General features: G+C 45.6%; 1 protein-coding gene across 2 annotated transcripts in view; it reads left to right on the top strand.

Annotated features, from left to right (window-relative positions):
* Positions 1 to 13,627, top strand: part of LOC142289718 (omega-hydroxyceramide transacylase-like) — a 56,829-nt gene extending 43,202 nt beyond the window's left edge. For both annotated transcript variants that reach the window (XM_075333643.1, XM_075333644.1), the window contains exon 5: positions 13,070 to 13,627. In XM_075333643.1, the coding sequence (XP_075189758.1) occupies positions 13,070 to 13,261 (192 nt within the window). In that variant the 3' untranslated portion in view covers positions 13,262 to 13,627. The remainder of the gene's footprint in view (positions 1 to 13,069) is intronic.
* The last annotated feature ends 1,802 nt before the right edge of the window (positions 13,628 to 15,429 follow it).

Here is a 15,429-nt window from a genome sequence, read left to right as displayed (position 1 = left end):
TGGCGTGTATGGATGAAAAATTTTACTAATGAAACAGAAGTGCAAAAAAATTATTTGTGAAACACAATTTGTTAAATATCTGCATTTTGGGGAATTTTATTTTGTATTTTTCTCTAGTCCCTTCCACGACAGCATAGGAGGTTGTCTCTCCACGCCCTAATTGGGACAGGAAGTTCAAGAGGTTTAAAAGGACCCTCCCACCTCCCACAGCCAGTGTCTTTCCTGTCCCCATGGGGCATGGAGAGGTTTTGTTTTTTCTCCTATGCTGTGGTGGCCGGCGAACTACAGTATAATATAATTTTTGTTTTTTTCTTCCCCTGTTACCTTCAGCCGGACAGCATCGGTCGGGCCTTCACCGCTCCTCCCTTGCTGTTCCCTCACGCTGTGGGGGACCGCTGCTCCAGCCTTCCGGAGCCTCCTTAGGGGTGATGCAGGCTGTTGAGCTCCCCGGCCGGCGTCCTCCCTGAGCCGCCGGCCGCTTCCTGCATGCACGCTGCTGGAGCGATCCGGAAGTGCTCCCGGGGGCGGGACTTCCGGTCTTGCGGACTTCCGGTCGAGCGCTTCCGGTTTGCGGAGGCAGCGTGGAGGACACGCCGACGGTGACACGGCCTGTCCAGGACCGGATGCGGGAGGCGGGGAACGTCTACCGTCACTGGGGGGGCAGGCCCTTTTGCATAAGGGCTGCCGTGAAGACGTCAGATCATGGTAAGCAACCGTGCTCCCTGTCATGTCTTCCGCTGCAGCTGCATCTGCAGAACCCAGTGTGCCCCCTGCTACTGTAAGTATGGAGGGGAATGGTCCCTCGGACATAGGTATCAGTCAGATGATTTATGGCTCTCTGGTCTGTGTTTTCTAGGAGGACAAGGCCACCAAGAAAACTGACAGAAATGAAAAGTCAGAGAAGCCTGAGAAGTCAGAAAAGGCTGACAAGTCCGATAAGCCTGATAGACCTGACAGAATGGAAAAAAATTAAAAAATGTCCTATCTGTATAAAGAAGCTCCCTGCAGTATGGGATAAAAAGCTTTGCCAATAATGTACGGACCAGATTATTAGGGCCGAACAACCGTCCCTGATAGACGAGTTGCGGTCCATGATGAAACAGGAGATTAGGGCCTCACTGGTCTCCCTTCCTGCTCCTGGCCCTGCTCCTGGCCCTGCTCCTGGACCCTCTCCTCCAAAAAAGAGGAGACTCCAGTCGACCCCGTCTGATCAGGAGGACGCTGATTCCACCTCTGAGGGTCCTGATGAAGGATTTCCCTCTGGGGGGTCTGACCAGTCCTTTCTGTTTCCCTCAGAAGATTTGGGGGATCTTATTGGGGCAGTTCGGAGCACTATGGGATTAGAGGAAGTGCAGTCTCTTCCCTCAATCCAGGACGAAATGTTTGCTGGCCTGAAGTCAGTCAAACAGTTAGGATTCCCAGTTCATGCCAATATTTTGGATATTGTCTCTCAAGAATGGGAATTTCCTGAGAGGCGGGTACGGAGTGACCCTAGACGCCGGTTTCCTCTGGAACCTTCTGGATTACATTGGGAGGTCCCAAGAGTAGACGTTCAGGTGGCTAGGGTAGCTAAGCAAACGGCTCTTCCCTTTGAAGATACTTCCCAACTGAAGGATCAGATGGATAGGAAGGTAGAAGGCCTGATGAAGCGGTCCTGGGAGGCATCGTCTTCTTCTATTCAGGCTAACATTGCCTCCACCTGTGTATCCAGGTCCCTAATTAGGTGGTTAGACCAGTTGGAGGCTCATATTTCCCAGGGGACCCCTAGGGAGGAATTACTGGAATCCCTTCCCTTGCTTAGGAAGGCTACCAGTTTTTTGGCAGATACCTCGGTGGAATCTGTCCGCCTGGCGGCCAGGACCTCGGTCCTCTCTAACTCTGCCAGACGTGCCCTCTGGCTTAAGGCCTGGAGTGGAGACTCCACCTCCAAAATGAGGCTTTGCTCCCTTCCGTTTAAAGGGGATTTGGTGTTTGGGCCTGCCCTGGATGATATTCTGGACAAGGTGACCGATCGTAAGGCCTTGCCCGATCCTAGACCCAACAGGAAGCGGTCCTTTCGTCCCTCGATGCCTCAGGCCTCCCAGCCCAGAGGGAAAGGGAAGGCAGGCAGGTGGCGCTATCCCAAGGGTAGAGGGAGAAACATCCTCATCCCTCCCCATCAGCAACGTCCTCAGCAGGACAAACAGTGACTCGGCCCGGGTGGGGGGACGACTCTCGGCGTTTCTTCCCCAGTGGCGGTCCATAACCACTTGCCAATGGGTTCTGAAGATCGTCTCGGAGGGTCTCCTCATAGAATTCCTCTCCCCCCCTCGTCCGGGTCTCCGAGTCACTGCTCTGGCGTCGCAGGTTTCACAGGCTCTGTTGTACACAAAGATTATAGAGCTATTGCACTCGGGGGTCGTTTCCCCAGTCCCGAGTCAGGAAGAAGGGGTAGGACACTACTCCTGCCTCTTCCTTGTCAAGAAGCCGTCTGGCGACGTCCGAATAATTATCAATTTAAAACGTCTAAACCGTCAGGTCAGGTACCGGCGGTTCAAGATGGAGTCAGTAAAATCAGCTATTCCCCTGATAGGTCTACACCACCAGATGGCCTCTATAGATCTGAAAGACGCCTACTTCCATGTACCCGTCCATCCGGGGCACAGGCAGTACCTCAGGTTTGCGGTGCTACACGGGGAGGAAGTGCTTCATTTTCCAATTCAATGTACTTCCCTTCGGGATCTCCTCGGCTCCAAGGATCTTTTCGAAGATCATGGCAGAGGTGGTCACCTTCATCAGATTGCAGGGTATCTGTCTGGTTCCATATTTGGACGACTTTCTTCTCATGGCTCCATCTGCTCCAACCCTCCGGAGCCATGTGGAAAGGTCTTTGGGAATCCTTCGGTCCCTGGGATGGATTCCCAATCTCAAAAAATCACAGTTAACCCCCTCCTCCACTCGGCAGTTTCTCGGAGTGCTGCTGGACTCCGACAGACAGGCATCTTTTCTCCCAGAGGGCCACAGGGTAGCTCTGTTAGCCAAAATATCAAAGCTTCGCAGGCAGGCTCGCCCGACGCTTCGAGCGGCTATGTCAGCTCTGGGTTCCATGACGTCCTGCATTCCCTCAGTCAGGTGGGCTCAGGCCCATTCTCGGTGTCTCCAGGATCATATCCTGGCACATTGGGACAGACTCCCGTCATCCCTAAACAGACGGTTTCGCCTCTCGGGGTCCGTCTCCTCATCCCTTCTCTGGTGGCTGTGTCCCGCCAACCTGCAGGTGAGGGTTGCCTGGACTCAGACACCCCTGGTTACACTGACCACAGATGCCAGCCTACGAGGATGGGGGGCAATGGTGGCAAACTCCCCATTTCAAGGGGTCTGGAGTCCTTACGTCAGCTCCCAATCCTCCAACTACCGAGAGCTCAGGGCAGTCAAGGAAGCCCTCCTTGCGGCTCAGGACCTCGTCCGGGACTCTCACGTCCTGGTGTATTCAGACAATGTCACAACAGTGGCACATCTCCGCCATCAGGGCAGTACACGCTCAGGCGCCCTGAAGTCAGTGTCCTCCCGAATCTTTCAGTGGGCGGAACAATCTCTGCTCTCCCTTTCTGCGGTCCATCTGAAGGGCTCCCTAAATATTCAGGCGGATTTCCTGAGTCGTCGGGATGTTCATCCAGGGGAATGGAGTCTGGATCAGGCGGTGTTCTGCTCTCTGGTGGCAAGGTGGGGTGCTCCAGAGGTGGACCTCTTTGCTTCGGCAGGGAATCGCAAGGTCGCAACATATTTCTCCCTGAACCCACGGGACGAGGCGTTAGGGGTAGACGCTTTCTGCCACAAGTGGTCCTTTCGCCTCGCTTACGCGTTCCCCCCTCTTCCTCTTCTCGCAAGGGCCCTGAGGAAGATCAGAGACGAGGGGGTCCCAACTATACTGGTAGCCCCGCTGTGGCCTCGGAGGAGTTGGTACAGCCTGGTCATGACGCTAGGAATCGACGGCCCAGTCCTCTTAGGTTCGGACCCCAGCTTACTGTCACATGGTCCGATTTTCCATCCGGCTCCCCAGAAACTCAACTTGGCTGCCTGGCTTCTGAGGCCCGGGCACTGAAGGCCCAAGGGCTTTCTGACAAAGTTGTGGCTACCCTACACAAGAACCGTAAACCTGTGACTAATAGTATTTACAACAAAATCTGGAAGAGATTTTCCTCCTGGTGTGGTTCTCGGCCTCCTGACCCACTTCGGCCTAATATTGCGCAGATTCTGGACTTCCTCCAGAGTGGATTGGACTTAGGCCTTCGGCCTAGCACCCTGAAGGTTCAGGTGTCAGCCCTCAGTGCAGTCTTTGACACGGCTCTGGCAGATCATCGTTGGATCCGTCGGTTCTTTGTGTCCGCTAGTAGACTCTGTCCACGTCAGAGGGTCCTGACGCCTCGCTGGGATCTCAATGTGGTCCTTACCGGACTATCTCAGTCACCATTTGAACCTCTGTGCTCTTGTAGCATTCGTTCTCTTTCTCACAAGACTGCTTTTCTTGTGGCTATTACGTCTGCTCGCAGAGTCGGAGAACTTCAGGCTTTGTCTATTAGGGAACCTTACCTGACCGTCAGAGATGACAGCATTGTTTTTCAGCTGGACCCTTCCTTCCTTCCCAAGGTGGTTTCGGATTTTCACCGTTCTCAGTCCATCGTCCTGCCTTCCTTCTGTCAGAATCCTCGGACTCCGGGTGAGGAAGTGTTTCATTCTTTGGATGTCCGTCGGATAGTGTTGCACTACCTGGAGGTTACTGCTTCTTGGCGCCTTGATTCTAACCTGTTCATCCAGCCCTTTGGCCGCAATAAGGGCAAGAAGGTGGCTAAGAGTACCGTCGCCAACTGGATTGTGCGGGCAATTAGAGATGCCTACCTCGCTCAGCATCTCTCTCCACCTACTGGATTCACGGCGCACTCCACTAGGGCTACCTCTGTCTCCTGGGCTGAACGGGCAGGGGCCTCCCCTGAGCAGATCTGCAAGGCGGCTACGTGGTCTTCGCTCCATACTTTCACGAAGCATTATCGGTTGGATCTGGATTCCAACAGGGATTTGGCCTTTGGCAGGAGGGTCCTGCAGGCTGTGGTCTCCCCCTAGGTATCAATTCTTTGGTATTCCTCCTATGCTGTTGTGGAAGGGACTAGAGAAATAAGAATTATTCTTACCGATAATTCGGTTTCTAGGACCTTCCACAACAGCAGGTAATTCCCTCCCCTTTGTATTCATATATTCCTGAATGTGTGGTACTTCTCATATGCTATGGATTCTTTGTAAGACACTGGCTGTGGGAGGTGGGAGGGTCCTTTTAAACCTCTTGAACTTCCTGTCCCAATTAGGGCGTGGAGAGACAACCTCCTATGCTGTCGTGGAAGGTCCTAGAAACCGAATTATCGGTAAGAATAATTCTTATTTTTTTAAACAAAGAATGATTTCCTACTCTTCATAAAAATGCTTGCTCAAGAAAAGCAAAATATCAGTACAGTCGCTTGTGACAAGCATGCACAGCATCTGACACAGATTTCAGATTTCTTTTTTTCTGGAAAAATTATTGTGCTGTGTTGCGTCTGCTTTTTAGTGCAGTAAGAAGGAAGAAAAAATGTGTAATTGTAATTCAAATGCGGCAGGTCACATGCCACCTATACCATATCACGCTAAATCACAATGTGGCTAGCACCTCCTCTATATTTATCTACTCCTATTAATTGAATCTTTTTATTATTCCCAAACTACTAATCTCATTTTCTTTAGTGCTGCAGCAAATTAATACATTACCATCTTGAATATCTGTCAAATGTTTTAGAGCTTTCTTTTCCTGTCTCTATTTCAGAGTTGTGAGCTCTGTCATCCTCCCATTATCTTATAATCATCCTCAAATGGCTGCTGCATTCACTACTTAGGTTTTCATACAGACTATTGCAGTCCCTCCTGATTGGCTGAGCTATACCATGTGATATGATAGCTACAAGGCATTATAAATAAGCCTGCTTTGTGGTGCCTGAGGTTATGTCAGACTTTTGTGACTGATACAATGTGTTGTATGTGGAGAGGGCATTTTTTTGTGAATTGAAATTGTTCATATTCTCCAGAACCTGTAAATATAATAAGTCAACAAATTAAATTTGCATTGATTCGATCATCTCTACTGGTTCCACAAAGATCATCATCATATATGTATGTTTATTCAGTGCTGCTGCATTAATGGCAAATGGGAGGGAAATTACCTGCAACATTATTACTGTTAGGACAGCATAACCAAAATGTCTCCAATGGTTCTCTAATGTATTGAAATCTAGCAACTGTGCAAGTCTTTGGAAAAACACACAGAAAAAGAAAAAAGGCAAATTGGACATAATTTCACACAAAACTCCAAAAATGGGCTGAACAAAATTGTTATCACACTCAACATAATATTTGGCTGAACACCCTTTGACATAAATGTTTAGGTTTTTTATGCCTCCTGGTTCTCCTGCCATAGCGTTTCATTTCATTCAAATGTGAACCAACAGTTTGCATTGACACTGATGCACCCTGAGCCTGCAGGACAGCTCTTGAATTTCTTTGGAACTTGCTTGGGATTGCTTATCCACCATCCAGATTACCTGGCGTTGCAACTTATCATCAATTTTTCTCTGCCATCTACTTGCAGGGAGATTAGCCACAGTGCAATGGGTTGTAAACTTCTTGATTAGGTTGTGCCCCATGGGCAAAGGAAGATCAGGATCTCTAGAGATGGACTTATAACCGTGAGATTGGTGATATTTTTCAACAATTTTAGTTCTCAAGTCCTCAGACAGTTTTCTTCTCTTTCTATTCTCCATGGTTAGCGTGGCACACACACACATAATGCAAAGATTGAGTCAACGTCTCCCTTTTTTATCTGGTTTCAGATGTGATTTTCATATTGCCCACACCTACCACTTGCCACAGGGGAGTTTGGACGAGATTTGTGTGCTTGAAATAAAGTTGTTTACATACAGTTTTGGACAGGTGCCAACAATTTTGTCTGCCACATTTTGGGAGTTTGGTGTGAATATATGTTCAATTTGCCTTATTTTCTCTGCTTTTTTTGTGCTGTTCCAATACACACCAAGAAAATAAGCTTGTGTATAATAAAAAGTATGCAATTGCAATAAATTTCTGGGAGAAATACTTCATTATCTGGAACAATTACACGGATGTTAACACTTTTTGCCATGACTGTGTGTGTGTGTGTGTATATATATATATATATATATATATATATATTTATATAATGTATGTATGTATGTATGTATGTATATATATATATATATATATATATATATATATATATAGCTCTGGCAAAAATTAAGAGACCACTGTGAAATTTTCAGTTCTTCTGATTTTTCTCTTTACAGGTACGGTATGTTTTTGCGTGAAATGTAAATGTGATTTCTGAACTCTTCCTTCCCGAGTTAAAACATTATTAGTATTGTTGTTTCTAAATAATTAGGAACTTGTTTTCTTTGCATTATTTGAGGTGTCTGAAAGCAATCATTGTTTTGTTATTTTGACCATTTCTCATTTTCAGAAAATAAATACAAACTTTATTGCTTGGAAATTCGGAGACATATCAGTAGTTTCTAGAATAAAACAATTTACATTTTACTCCAAATATATACCTAAAGAGAAAAATCAGAAAAACTAACAATTTTGCAGTGGTCTCTTAATTTTTGGTCTGTACTATATATATATATATATATATATATATCAGTACAGAGCAAAAGTTTGGACACACTTTCTCATTCAAAGAGTTTTCTTTATTTTCATGACTCTGAAAATTGTATATTCACATTGAAGGCATCAAAACTATGAATTAACACATGTGGAATAAAATACTTGACAAAAAGTGTGAAACAACTGAAAATATGTCTTATATTCTAAGTTCTTCAAAGTAGCCACCTTTTTCGTTGATTACTGCTTTGCACACTCTTGGCATTCTCTTGATGAGCTTCAAGAGGTAGTCACCGGAAATGGTCTTGAACAGTCTTGAAGGAGTTCCCAGAGATACTTAGCACTTTGTTGGCCCTTTTGCCTTCACTCTGCAGTCCAGCTCACCCCAAACCATCTCGATTGGGTTCAGGTCTGGTGACTGTGAAGGCCAGGTCATATGGCGTAGCACCCCATCACTTTCCTTCTTAGTTAAATAGCCCTTACACAGCCTGGAGGTGTGTTTGGGGTCATTGTCCCGTTGAAAAATAAATGATGGTCCAACTAAACGCAAACTGGATGGAATAGCATGCCACTGCAAGATGTTGTGGTAGCCATGCTGGTTCAGTATGCCTTCAATTTTGAATAAATCCCCAACAGTGTCACCAGCAAAGCACCCCCACACCATCACACCTCCTCCTCCATGCTTCATGATGGGAACCGGGCATGTAGAGTCCATCCATTCACCTTTTCTGCATCACACAAAGACATGATGGTTGGATCCAAAGATCTCAAATTTGGACTCATCAGACCAAAGCACAGATTTCCACTGGTCTAATGTTCATTCCTTGTGTTCTTTAGCCCAAACAAGTCTCTTCTGCTTGTTGCCTGTTCTTACCAGTGGTTTCCTAGCAGCTATTTTACCATGAAGACCTGCTGCACAAAGTCTCCTCTTAACAGTTGTTCTAGAGATGTGTCTTCTGCTAGAACTCTGTGTGGCATTGACCTGGTCTCTAATCTGAGCTGCTGTTAACCTGCGATTTCTGAGGCTGGTGACTCGGATAAACTTATCCTCCGCAGCAGAGGTGACTCTTGGTCTTATTTTCCCGGGGCAGTCCTCATGTGAGCCAGTTTCTTTGTAGCGTTTGATGGTTTTTGCCACTGCACTTGGGGACACTTTCAAAGTTTTCCAAAATTTTTGGACTGACGGACCTTCATTTCTTAAAGTACTGATGGGCACTCCTTTTTCTTTACTTAGCTGCTTTTTTCTTGCCATAATACAAATTATAACAGTCTATTCAGTAGGACTATCAGCTGTGTATCCACCAAACTTCTGCACAACACAACTGATGGACCCAACCCCATTTATAAGGCAATAAATCCCACTTATTAAACCTGACAGGGCACATCTATGAAGTCAAAACCATTTCTAGTGACTACCTCTTGAAGCTCATCAAGAGAATGTCAAGAGTGTGCAAAGCAGTAATCACAGCAAAAGGTGGCTACTTTGAAGAATCTACAATATAAGACATATTTTCAGTTGTTTCACACTTTTTTTGTTAAGTATTTCATTCCACATGTGTTAATTCATAGTTTTGATGCCTTCAATGTGAATCTACAATTTTCAGAGTCATGAAGATAAAGAAAACTCTTTGAATGAGAAAGTGTGTCCAAACTTTTGGTCTGTACTGTATACACACACACACACACACATATATATATATATATATATATATATATATATATATATATATATATACAGTTCGGTCCAGAAATATTTGGACAGTGACACAAGTTTTGTTATTTTAGCTGTTTATAAAAACATGTTCAGAAATACAATTATATATATAATATGGGCTGAAAGTGCACACTCCCAGCTGCAATATGAGAGTTTTCACATCCAAATCGGAGAAAGGGTTTAGGAATCATAGCTCTGTAATGCATAGCCTCCTCTTTTTAAAGGGACCAAAAGTAATTGGACAAGGGACTCTAAGGGTTGCAATTAACTCTGAAGGCGTCTCCCTAATTAACCTGTAATCAATGAAGTAGTTAAAAGGTCTGGGGTTGATTACAGGTGTGTGGTTTTGCATTTGGAAGCTGTTGCTGTGACCAGACAACATGCGGTCTAAGGAACTCTCAATTGAGGTGAAGCAGAACATCCTGAGGCTGAAAAAAAAGAAAAAATCCATCAGAGAGATAGCAGACATGCTTGGAGTAGCAAAATCAACAGTCGGGTACATTCTGAGAAAAAAGGAATTGACTAGTGAGCTTGGGAACTCAAAAAGGCCTGGGCGTCCACGGATGACAACAGTGGTGGATGATCGCCGCATACTTTCTTTGGTGAAGAAGAACCCGTTCACAACATCAACTGAAGTCCAGAACACTCTCAGTGAAGTAGGTGTATCTGTCTCTAAGTCAACAGTAAAGAGAAGACTCCATGAAAGTAAATACAAAGGGTTCACATCTAGATGCAAACCATTCATCAATTCCAAAAATAGACAGGCCAGAGTTAAATTTGCTGAAAAACACCTCATGAAGCCAGCTCAGTTCTGGAAAAGTATTCTATGGACAGAGGACACAAAGATCAACCTGTACCAGAATGATGGGAAGAAAAAAGTTTGGAGAAGAAAGGGAACGGCACATGATCCAAGGCACACCACATCCTCTGTAAAACATGGTGGGGGCAACGTGATGGCATGGGCATGCATGGCTTTCAATGGCACTGGGTCACTTGTGTTTATTGATGACATAACAGCAGACAAGAGTAGCCAGATGAATTCTGAAGTGTACCGGGATATACTTTCAGCCCAGATTCAGCCAAATGCCGCAAAGTTGATCGGACGGCGCTTCATAGTACAGATGGACAATGACCCCAAGCATACAGCCAAAGCTACCCAGGAGTTCATGAGTGCAAAAAAGTGGAACATTCTGCAATGGCCAAGTCAATCACCAGATCTTAACCCAATTGAGCATGCATTTCACTTGCTCAAATCCAGACTTAAGACGGAAAGACCCACAAACAAGCAAGACCTGAAGGCTGCGGCTGTAAAGGCCTGGCAAAGCATTAAGAAGGAGGAAACCCAGCGTTTGGTGATGTCCATGGGTTCCAGACTTAAGGCAGTGATTGCCTCCAAAGGATTCGCAACAAAATATTGAAAATAAAAATATTTTGTTTGGGTTTGGTTTATTTGTCCAATTACTTTTGACCTCCTAAAATGTGGAGTGTTTGTAAAGAAATGTGTACAATTCCTACAATTTCTATCAGACATTTTTGTTCAAACCTTCAAATTAAACGTTACAATCTGCACTTGAATTCTGTTGTAGAGGTTTCATTTCAAATCCAATGTGGTGGCATGCAGAATGCAGAGCCCAACTCGCGAAAATTGTGTCACTGTCCAAATATTTCCGGACCTAACTGTATATATATATATATATATATATATATAAATATATATATACTAGAAGGTGGCCCGATTCTACGCATCGGGTATTCTAGAATTTACGTATTGTGTAGTTCATGTATGATTTTTGTTATATATATATATATATATATATATATATATATATATATATATATATATATATAGATGTTGTTGTGTGTAGTTACCAAGTGTTTGTGTAGGGCGCTGTACATGTTCTGGGTGTTGTCTGGGTGTGACGGGGGGTGAGAGCGGTGTTGTATGTGTGTTGCGTTGTTTGTGGAGCGCTGTGTGTCTGTAGCGTTGTGTGTGTGTGTGTGTTGCGCGGTTTGTGTGTGTGTGGTGTGTTTTGGGGGAAGGTATGTTTTGTGCAATGTGTGTGTTGTTCGGTATGTGCGTATATTTGTGTGTGCCGCGGTGTTTGTGTGTTGGGGTGTTGTGTGTGTGCAGCGTTGTCTGTGTGTGTGGGTGTCTGTGTAGGGCAGTTGTCTGTGGTTCCCAGTGTGTGTGTGTGGTGTGTTGTGCAGTGCGCGCGTGTGTGTGTGTGTTGGGGGGAGGTCTCTCTTCCCAGCATCAGCCTCTCTCCTCCCAGCCTACCCCAGCGTCAGCCTCCCCCAGCATCAGCCTCTCTCCTCCCAGCATCAGCCTCTCTCCTCCAGCATCAGCCTCTCTCCTCCCAGCCTACCCCAGCGTCAGCCTCCCCCAGCATCAGCCTCTCTCCTCCCAGCATCAGCCTCCCTCCCCCAGCATCAGCCTCTCTCCTCCCAACATCAGCCTTTTCGGTCCCCAGCATCAGCCTCTCTCCTCCCAGCCTACCCCAGCCTCAGCCTTCCCCAGGATCAGCCTCCCTCCTCCCAGCCTCCTCCAGCACGCCGTGCTCCTCTGCCGATACTCACAGATCCGATCGCATACACTCACACACACCCACACACACCCGATCGCATACACTCACACACACCCGATCGCATACACTCACACACACCCGATCGCATACACTCACACACACCCGATCGCATACACTCACACACACCCGATCGCATACACTCACGCACACCCGATCGCATACACTCACACACACACACATTGACGATATTGCACATACGCGCTCATACTCACAGCATCCGGAGATACCACATGCTTCTGGCCATGTGATCCTCCGGCAGGTCCTGGAAGCTCACAGCACAGTATCGCCGCTGAGAAGCAAGCGATATCCCAGGATGTTGTGAGTGTGTGGATGCGATGTGATGTGTGTGTGAGAGTGAGTGTGATCTGATGTGTGTGTGTGTATGTGTGTGTGTGTGCTGTTATGTGTGTGCGTGTGTGTATGTTCCGCCGCTGCAGGAACTTGATGCGCTGGTAACTATGCTACCATGGTTACCAGCGTATCTTGTCCCCCGCTCGCATGGGAGCCCACACCAGCATACACCGGCCAGCCCCAGCAATGCGAGGGTATGTGTCGGCTGGTTTGGCGGCGTACGCTGATGTGGGCTCCCAGGGGTACAGTACTCACCTGGTAGTCGTGGCGGGGCCAGAGCTAGCGTGCATTGCGTGAGGGGGGCGGGGCGTGGCCGAGTTGCCAATGCCTGCAGGGTGCCGGGGCGAGAGGCCAATCTGTGGGGGGGCGGAGCCTGGGCGAGCGGCCGGCCAATCCGAGTGGGGGGCGCAGCCTGGGCGAGCGGCCAATCCGTGCGGGGGGGTGGGGCCATGGCGAGCCCAGCGGCCAATCAGCTTTGTGTCACCGTAAGGACACAATTTTGGAGCAAGACAGACAGACAGACAGAATAAGGCAAATATATATATAGATATATACACACACTGTATATATATCTACACATATATACACTATATATATATATATATATATATATATATACACATGCATATGCAAATGTAGTTGGGTGATTGGATATATTAAAAGAGTCTTTAATGAAGATGTGAATACATGGTTTATGCTGTTTTTCATTTTTATCTTGCACGCACAGGCACTCCATAATTTTTATTGCGAAGGTTATAAAGATGCTGTTCTTTATCTCCTTTCTAATGGAATACTGCATCTCCACCCTGCATACCCGATATATGATAATTGCTTCACAAAACCTAAGAAACCTAAGAAATCTAAAAGAAGACAACAAGAGATGACTATGAGAAAGCTGCCAATTGGACTTTGTATATAAGAAGCTACCAAAACTAAAGTTCGAGATGTGCCTACAGCATCATACAAAATCTCTAACCAACGATCATCTAGTCAGGTGTTACTGTATTTTCTATCCAACCTGTGCTACTATCGTCTGCCTATTTTCTATGCACCTCATGAAGTGGTCCAATTATATTGCTTTTTAATACAACTAGACACTTCTATCATATACCCCAAGGTATTTAACTGAAAGTTAACTGTTTTATAGTTGTCTTGTGGGAAAAATTTGAAATTATTACAACAAAATTCAAGGCAATCCATTGTAATTTTGGATACTTAGAAACTGTGTTCTATGTTCCTTATGACACCAAAGTACGAGGACTATATGATATTATTATGACAGCACTGAGTATAAATTAAATTTTAATAAATTTTGGTTTGCTATGTATTCCTCCTGTTGGTGGCTGTTCAGATTCAGTTACCTCACCCCTTTCCACAGGCAATGCTAATTAAGCACCATCTTGGATCTGGTCCGCCTTTATCAATGGTTGCTGTTTGGCACTGGGAGGATCAGTTCTGATATAGTCCTGGTATGGTGCAGAGCTTGCTCCACATGCTGGGACCTGGGCTGGTCTCTATCCATAAGTGCCTTTTTTGCAACATAGAAGCAGTTATATACAGGTTACAGGTATGTGTGCTCTATTATTGTTCTGCTTTTAACTTTATCTAGGAGGCCGCATGGCACATGAAATACAGAATGTAGAGTAGGACCCCCCTATTGAGATTTGCCGTGACGTTGGCAGGGGTGGCTCAAAAAATTGATCAATTATTTGCTAAAAATCTCATTTTTTTTTATTGTAGTACAGTTGGAATAAATCTGTGAATTTTCACTTTTTATATGATGCATGCCAATTTCAGATCGTGCTGGCTCCCCTCTCTCTCTGTTTGGTCGTAGTTATGCTACAAATTCTGGTGGCCGGTCACCACCATGCCATGCACGCCTGATTTTGGTTTGCTATGTATTCCTCCTGTTGGTGGCTGTTCAGATTCAGTTACCTCACCCCTTTCCACAGGCAATGCTAATTAAGCACCATCTTGGATCTGGTCCGCCTTTATCAATGGTTGCTGTTTGGCACTGGGAGGATCAGTTCTGATATAGTCCTGGTATGGTGCAAAGCTTGCTCCACATGCTGGGACCTGGGCTGGTCTCTATCCATAAGTGCCTTTTTTGCAACATAGAAGCAGTTATATACAGGTTACAGGTATGTGTGCTCTATTATGGTTCTGCTTTTAACTTTATCTAGGAGGCCGCATGGCACATGAAATACAGAATGTAGAGTAGGACCCCCCTATTGAGATTTGCCGTGACGTTGGCAGGGGTGGCTCAAAAAATTGATCAATTATTTGCTAAAAATCTCATTTTTTTTATTGTAGTACAGTTGGAATAAATCTGTGAATTTTCACTTTTTATATGATGCACGCCAATTTCAGATCGTGCTGGCTCCCCTCTTTCTTTGATTGGTTGTAGTCAGATGCACCCCCACCTTGAGTAAGAGTGTGTCTGACAGCAACCAATCACAGACCTTGTCTACGGGTTTATAATTGTGGCGTGGTGTAAAACTAAATCAATAAAAAAAAATTGTCGTAGGGTCCCCTATATTATGACACCCAGAACACATAAGAGGAAGCGCCTGTGGCTTTTAAAAAAACATTATTTAAATAAATAATTTTAAAAAATGGACTGCGGTCCCCTTCCAGTTTTGATACCCAGCCATGATAAAGCCTGATAGCTGGAGTCTGGTATTCTCTAGCTGTGGAGACCCATGGTTATTGCCCCCCAGCCTAAAAATAGCAGCCTGCAGCTTCCCAGAATTGACGCATCCATTAGATGCGACAATCATTGAAGTTTACCCAGTTCTTTCCGATTGCCCTGGTGCGGAGGCAATCAAGGTAATAAATGATTAAAGACAACTCACAGGTGCCACAAAGCCCTAGACTAGTAATGAGAGGTGTCTATGAGACCCCCATTACTAATCTGTAAGTTAAAAGAAATAAGCACAAACAACCAAAAAATCCTTTATTTGAAATGAAATACAAAAAACCACACCCTCTTTCACCCCTTTATTAACCTCTCAAACCACCCAGATCCAATGTAATCCACATGAGGTCCCATGAGGATTCCAGCTCTGCTACATCTAAAGTTCAGAT

This window comes from Anomaloglossus baeobatrachus, chromosome 2 (genome assembly GCF_048569485.1).
Source record: "Anomaloglossus baeobatrachus isolate aAnoBae1 chromosome 2, aAnoBae1.hap1, whole genome shotgun sequence".
Lineage (NCBI taxonomy): Eukaryota > Metazoa > Chordata > Amphibia > Anura > Aromobatidae > Anomaloglossus > Anomaloglossus baeobatrachus.
This window is presented reverse-complemented; position numbering and strand designations above follow the sequence as displayed.